Raw genomic sequence first — 7,552 nt, 5'->3', positions numbered from 1 at the left:
TTATGGTGTATTTACGATGATTACGATTCAATTAGAAATTAGCTTTAATAGAAATGATATATAATGTTTATTCTTTTAAATTTAAAATTTAAAATTATTTTCAGATAAGTTATTTTTAAATTTTAGGATTATTGGCAAATCAAATCCTAACGTTTCACTTTTTTAGTTATTTAAGGCTAACGTTTAAAACATTACGAAATAAATTCCAACCTATCCAATTTTTACAATTTGTAGTCTCATCTCAAATTTTAGCCATTTTGTCATCTTTTTCAGACTACAATATGACAATATGTAAAAGGTTGGATTGTATTTGCAAAAAATATAAACGTTAGAATTTAATATGCCAGTAATTTGGCCGCCACATATGTAAAAATGGTCGAAAAACGACTTGAGTTACAAAATATAAAAATCGTACAGGTTGGAATTTTGTTTCGAAACATTTTAAACGTTTGATTTAAATCGCAAAAAATATAAAAAGTTAGAATTTGTTTTCCCAACACTCCTAAATCTTATAGGGTTGATATATTTTTTATAATTTTTATCTATATAATTTTATATTTTATATTATTTTAAGTTTGTTCGTTATTAAAAAAAATTAAAATTAAAAACGAAATTAAAACTATAAAATAATAAGTCGTTCATGAAGTTGGTTAGACCATCTCCAAGGGGAGTCATCAAAATGGGAATTGATGACTCCCCATCTCCAAAGGAGTCACCAAAATGCATTTTGGTGACTCTCTCACACTCTCTTTCATCAAAAATGGTGAAGGAATTTTTCCTTCACCATTTCACTTTTTGAATATAATAATATAGTTAATTTACATTTTAATACATATAATTTGTATTTGTATTTAATTAATTACTTATTAAATAATTTAACGAGACAATGATATAAAAATATTATATGAATAATTTTATAAAACAATAACATAAAAATCTTACATTAATAATTTTACGAGACAATTAAAAAAATATTACATAATTAATTTTCGATTTCAACAATTTCAACAATTTGAACCGGTTGAAATAGCAGTGGATGGTCATATTCGATTTCAACAATTTCTCTCGAGACATCGACAAATTAAAGATAAAAATGCTCATCTTGAACTTCACAATGCTTTAATAGAGCATTTGTGGATGAACCATAGTCATTATGAGGATTGATTTATGTTTTTGTTAATTTTAGTTTTTATGTTGTGTTAATTTAAATAAATTAATGTAATGTTTATTTTAGTTTTTTTATTGTGTTAATTTAAATAAATTAATATAATGTTCATTTTAAATAATTTTAATATAAATTAAATTTTATAAGATATTCATAATTAAAAAAATTAATAGCAATTTATTTTTTAAAATATGAATAATACTATAATTCGGACAAATATGAGCATAAATAAGTTTGTGGGTGTAATTGGTAAAAAGTGTAGAAAGTGTTAAGAAATAAAAATGATTATTATATTAAAAAGTAAAAAAGTACTCCCTCCGTCCCACTTAAGAAGGGACATATCTCTTTTACACATAGATTAAGAAAATAATAATTACACTTGGTTTTTCTTATTTTACCCCTATTAATTATTGTCTTGTAGTTTGTGTGTAGAGTATTAGCTTTAATTAAAGAAAGAGAAAATGAGGGTATAAAAGAGAATTCCTTGTAAAATGGCACAAAAACCATGATTTGGCCTTCTTATGTGGGACAAAAAAAATTGAGATATGTCCCTTCTTAAACGGGACGGAGGGAGTATGTTTTTTGGTGAAGAATTTGGTGATGACCATTGGAGTAAATTTGGTGAAAATTCACCAAATTGAAAAATGGTGAGGGAAAAATGGTGACTCCCCTTGGAGATGCCCTTAGGTCTCAATTTCGTTTTAAGAACATTGAGATTTGATGTATGCAATGTGTTGGTTCCAAGATGCTTATTTAAAATAATAAAAATCTAAAATCAGTGGCCCCTCCTAATTATGTATTTTACCCTTGCCTCAGTACAGGGACACCCTTGAAAGCAGGGGAACAGATATGGCCAAAAGAAGCAAAGCCCCAAATTAAAATCAGAAATATGGGCCCCCTACCATTGAGTAGGACCCATATAAACATGCTTCTTCAATTCAGAAAGATCCTTCTGTGAACAGGTGCGACACGTAGGTGCACACCTTGAATGTAACAAAGCGTATCTTGTTAATATATTTTAGGCCGAAAGTACAAAAAAATCCCTAAACTTTTCAAGAAAATACAAGACAGTTCTTTTACTTATTTTTGTCCAAAACGACCTCTCAAATTTTTTTTCCGAACAAAACACCCCTTTCGTCCAAAATCTCTGTTAAATGATGACGTGACACATATAGAAAAAGTTCAAAAACAACCTTAATGTTCGAAAAACTTACCAAATTTATACTTATAATATTTTAACACATTTCACCATCTTTTTCTTTTAAATGTCTATAATTAAATAAAATTATAAGTTAAAACTCAATTAACCAATCGAAACCTAATTAAACACTTCGAAATACAATTAAAACAAATAGAAATCTAATTAAATACATTGAAACTTAATTAAACACTACAAAACACAATTAAAACAAATAAAAATCTAATTAAACACATCGAAATCCATTTAAACCAATAGAAATCTAATTAGATACGTCAAAACTTAATCAGAAATTAACTAATTTTTTTAAAATCTTACCGGAAAAAAATTATTTTTTTTAATTTTTTTTAATCCTCTTTGAGAGGATAAACAGTGTTCAAGTGTTCATCCTCTTTTGAGGATGAACATATCTTGTTCATCCTCAAATGAGGATGAACACTGTTCATCCTTTCAAATAGGATTGGAAAAAATAAAAATAAAATTGAATGAGACGGTTGCGGCGGGTTCCGACGGTGGATTCAGTAAGTCGGCGGCGTTTTAAAATTAATTCGTTTTTTTCAATTAAGTTTCATTAGTGTTTTATTAGAATTAATTAGGATGAAAATTAATTAGGTTTTTTTAGATGTTTTTAAGTGAAGAAGAGGTAAAAATGATTAAAAAAGTTCATAAGTATAAAATTGGTAAGTCTTTTAAACATTAAGGATGTTTTTAAACTTTTTCCTTATTTGCCACGTCATCATTTAACGGAGATTTTGGATAGAAGGGGTTTTTTGTTCGAAAAAAAAATTGAGGGGTCGATTTGAGTCAGAAAAAATAAACGGGCTGTCTTGTACTTTCTTGGAAAATTCAGGGATTATTTTGTACCTTCGGCCTATTTTTTATGGAATAAAAAACGAGTTTTTCCTTAAAAAAAACAAGTCTCGAACCTAGTCATAAAACAAGGGCTAGAAAATTATAATAAGTTAGACTGTTTGATACTTTAATGTGTTATATAAATCAAAAAAATTAAAAAATAAACCTAGTTAAATGGATACAAAATTACAATAAAAATCCTTGAATCTATAACTATTGTTAGGAGTGACATTCGAGGAGTATGTGTTTGGTAGGAGTATTTGTTTTATGTTATTGTTTTATATGTGATTTCATAGGTAATTAGGGTAATGGGTATCGATGCGAGAGTAACTCTAAGCGTTTTAATCGAACATTAAACATTTTGAGGGTTTTTAGGTGATGGATGATTGTCCAAAGAGATAGACGATCATTTGTCAGAAAAAAATGACAAAATAGTCTCTGGACGAGTCGAGAGATGATCGTCCAAAATGTAGACGATTATCTAAAGAGTTAATTCCATATAAAATCACCACCTTTACACGTTTTTTCATTTTAATCACGTCCTTTAAAAAATGTCAAATAAATCACCACCTCCCATTTTTTTTCAAATCTATCACGAATGTGAAAATTCGGTGTATCTACTTGACAACAAGAATCAATAAGAAAAGAGTAAAGAGGAATGTATTTTGTATGTTAATAGGTTATTAGTCAAATTAAAATATTTATTTAGAAGGAAAAAGACATCAAATTTTACTTATCGATTATAGATTTGCAAAAAAATGAAAGATGGTAATTTTATTTGACACTTTTTAAAGGACGTGATTAAAATGAAAAAACGTGTAAAGGTGGTGATTTTATATGAAATTAACCCTTATCTAAAACATTTTGCTTATATATCATTACGTTTTGAATCACTAATTTGCTAGACTTTCTCACTCTAAGCTCTCATGTCTCTCTAACAAACCCTAAGCTTCAAATCCTAAGCCATAAACACCTAAGCTCATTTATCTAAATGCTTTGATCATCATCTTAAGTAGGAATTAAGCTTTGCATGTAGGATTTTCTTCAAGAAATTGATCAAAGAAAATCAAGATTTTTGAAGGTTGATTATTTTTTGATATTTTGGTGATTTTTTTTGAGTTTTTGAGACTTTGATCTAGGGGATAAGATCATCAAACCCTTTTCATATTTTATGGGTTTGATGAGTTTTGGATCATGAATTTATGTTTGAAGTTTTCTTGAGATTCTAATTCAAATGGATTGTTCAATTTGCATGTTGATGATTCATGCAACATTCATGATTTTAAGATAATTTCTATGGTTAATTATGATAGATCTTGATTAATTGATGATTAATTGAATTGATTATAGATTAAATGGATCAAATTGAATGGATTTTGATTTTAATGGTAAAAAGAGTTGCATGTAAGGGACTTCGATTATTGATCTTGAAATTGAATAGATGGATATGCTTATAATTGTGAGATAGATGTTCGGTATCATCTTTATTTGATTTGGATGTGTTTGTTGAATATGAAAGTTTTAGGATGAAATTATAAGATTTACAAAATCAAATGGTTCTTTTATAAACTAACCAAAACATGATATTTTGGGATAAAGGGGCTGATTTGAAATGAATTTGATGTTATAAATCATTTTTGATTAATTTTGAGGATATTGAAAGAAAAACGATTAAATTGTAAAATTTAAAAAGTATAATGACTTTTTGGTATTCTTTTCAAAAATTGTATTTTAGCCAAGAGAGGGTTGTTTTGACCAAATTTATGTAAAAAGTTTTGGTTTTTAAATAAAATGTCGGTTATGCTCCGTAATAGAAAATATTAATTTTCGGATTTAAAATCGTTTGAATCGGAAAACCGGGTTTTAAGGGAAGACTTGAGCCGACGGGTTAATAAGATTTCAGGAACGAAGACGTAACCGTTAGATCTGGAATTAAATATATTTGACCAACGCGTTGAGACGTCAAAATGGGAATGTATTATCGAGAAAATTTTATCAGAGCTAAACACGATAGTTGAATTTTAAAAATCGATTGATTATGATTGTTAAATACTATGATTGATGTGATTACGTACGACAATGAATTTAATACATTACAATTCCGACGAAAGTAGTTTATCTATTAAGCGGTAATAAAACTGCATGTACACTAATAACATCAAGTTATATGTATGATTGAGATAAAAAATAAATAAAAGGTCGAATCATGGTATTCAATATATACACTTTCCATAATAACGGTATTAAACCAAAAAAATACTTAAAGCTCAAGATTTATTTTGCTCTTTTCATAGAATCGACTTAAATGACAACTTTTCCCTTTAACTTGTAAGCAATAGGTAATTAACATATAAATTAATTTTGTGGGCAAATTAGTCACGAATTTGTTGATTATGGGCAATTAACCCTATATTTACAATTTTCTCCCTCAATTTGTAAGTTAATTTATTTAAATGGGATAATTGCAATAATTATCGAGTTTGTGACTAATTTATCACAAAATTAATTTATATATTAATTGCTTGCAAATTGTCACTTAAATCTTATAGAATCTATATATTTACTTATGTGTCATTATTAGAATGTATTGTCTACGTGGTACTCAAAATGAACAGTCAAAAAAACATTTTTTTTTTTTGGTTACAAAGAGAGGCCAAGGCTATGTTTTCCTCTGGCATTTTGGACAGAAATGTATCTAATAATTAAAACAGAATAAATAAATTTATTATTTCATGGCTATAATAAGTTAAGTCTTTTGACTTTATCTCTCATATTATTTTATTAGCATATCCAAACCTAAATATAAAAACCAAAACCAAATTCCCTTTATACCTCCTTAGTCGCCACCTCTCTCTTTTACTCATCTTTTTCTCATTTCCTCTTCATTATACAACATATCAAAAGCAAATTAGAGATCACGCAGAAGCAAAGAATCAACCATTTTTACATGGTATAACTAATCACAAACATGTAAAACCTTTCTCTTTACTTCATTGTTTTCTCTTTATTAACAAGATTCATATTGTTTAATTTGCTTACATATATGGTTTTTTTTTCTCTGTAGTGATCAAGATGGATTGTGGGTTTGGTTTCTATCAATCTCTTGCATGTGATCCGATTTTGGGTAGTAAAAAAGATACATACTACGTTAATTCTGCTCCAAGAAAACGATCAAGAGACTCTATTAATGATCTTCACACAAAAACATCTGCACCCTTATTTTCATTTCTTGATGAAGACATCATTTTCCAGATCCAACAGCAGCAGTTCGAAGTCGACCGTTTTATTACGGACCATGTACGTTTGAATTTCTTCTTCTTATTATTGATTATTAATTATGTCATATCCCATTAATTATCACCAAGGGCGGACCTAAAAAGAGGATAGACAATATGAATATAGAATTTAATATTATAATTTCTGACTCCGCCACTGATTATCATGTTATACACTTGTATTGTGTTGTGAGAACAGAACCAAAAAGTGAAGTTGGAACTAGACGAAAGAAAAAGGAAGCAGTCAAGAATGTTGATATCATCAATACAGCAACGAATAAGCAAGAAACTGAATGAAAAAGATGAGCAGATGCAAAGAATGGCGAAATTGAATTGGGTTCTTCAAGAAAGAGTCAAAAACATTTACGTAGAGAATCAAATTTGGAGAGATTTAGCACAGAGTAATGAGGCCACTGCAAACTCTTTGAGGACCAATCTCGAACAAATCCTGGCGCACGTTAGCGAGGAGCGCCATGTCAGCGGACACGTTGGCGCCACGGTGGAAGATGATGTGGAATCATGCTGCGGGAGCGGCGATGACGGAAGGCGCACGTTAGCAAGTAGGGAGGAGGTGAAGGATAAGAAGATGTGTAGAAAGTGTGGGGAGAGGGAGGCAAGTGTGGTGTTGGTACCATGCAGGCATTTGTGCCTTTGTACATATTGTGGGTCCACTTTAGTTGGCAGTTGCCCTGTTTGTGATTCTGCCATGACTGGCACTGTACATCTTAACCTCTCTTGAATATTTTTTACACATATACTTCCTTGCAAAATGCATAACACAAAACCAAAATTAATACTAACAATTTAAGTTATTAAATTTGTCTTCATCATTTACTTCATTTTCTCTCTTATTTGGATTTTTTTCTTCTTTTTTAAGGGAAAGTAAGCATAATTCCGGTTAAATTCAATCAAAGATTTCTGTATTATATTATTATAATTTAATAAGTTCATATATTCTATTTTTATTTTTCAATCTTCTGCTTACAATTTATTTCCTCCAATAACACAATAGAGTATAAAATTAAAATTAGATAAATAAAAGGATATTAAGAAAAAAATATA

General features: G+C 28.8%; 1 protein-coding gene across 1 annotated transcript; it reads left to right on the top strand.

Annotated features, from left to right (window-relative positions):
- Positions 1 to 640: 640 nt before the first annotated feature.
- On the top strand, positions 641 to 7,280 carry LOC126681603 (BOI-related E3 ubiquitin-protein ligase 1-like). The gene is made up of 5 exons (XM_050377149.1): positions 641 to 763; positions 2,737 to 2,884; positions 5,962 to 6,165; positions 6,280 to 6,512; positions 6,690 to 7,280. Exons 1-5 carry the CDS (start codon positions 641 to 643, stop codon positions 7,227 to 7,229), a joined length of 1,248 nt encoding a protein of 415 aa, XP_050233106.1. The 3' UTR covers positions 7,230 to 7,280.
- Positions 7,281 to 7,552: the final 272 nt, after the last annotated feature.

The sequence above is a fragment of the Mercurialis annua genome, linkage group LG5, assembly GCF_937616625.2.
Source record: "Mercurialis annua linkage group LG5, ddMerAnnu1.2, whole genome shotgun sequence".
Classification (NCBI taxonomy): domain Eukaryota; kingdom Viridiplantae; phylum Streptophyta; class Magnoliopsida; order Malpighiales; family Euphorbiaceae; genus Mercurialis; species Mercurialis annua.
Note: the sequence above shows the minus strand (reverse complement) of the source record. Positions and strands in the feature narration are given on the sequence as shown.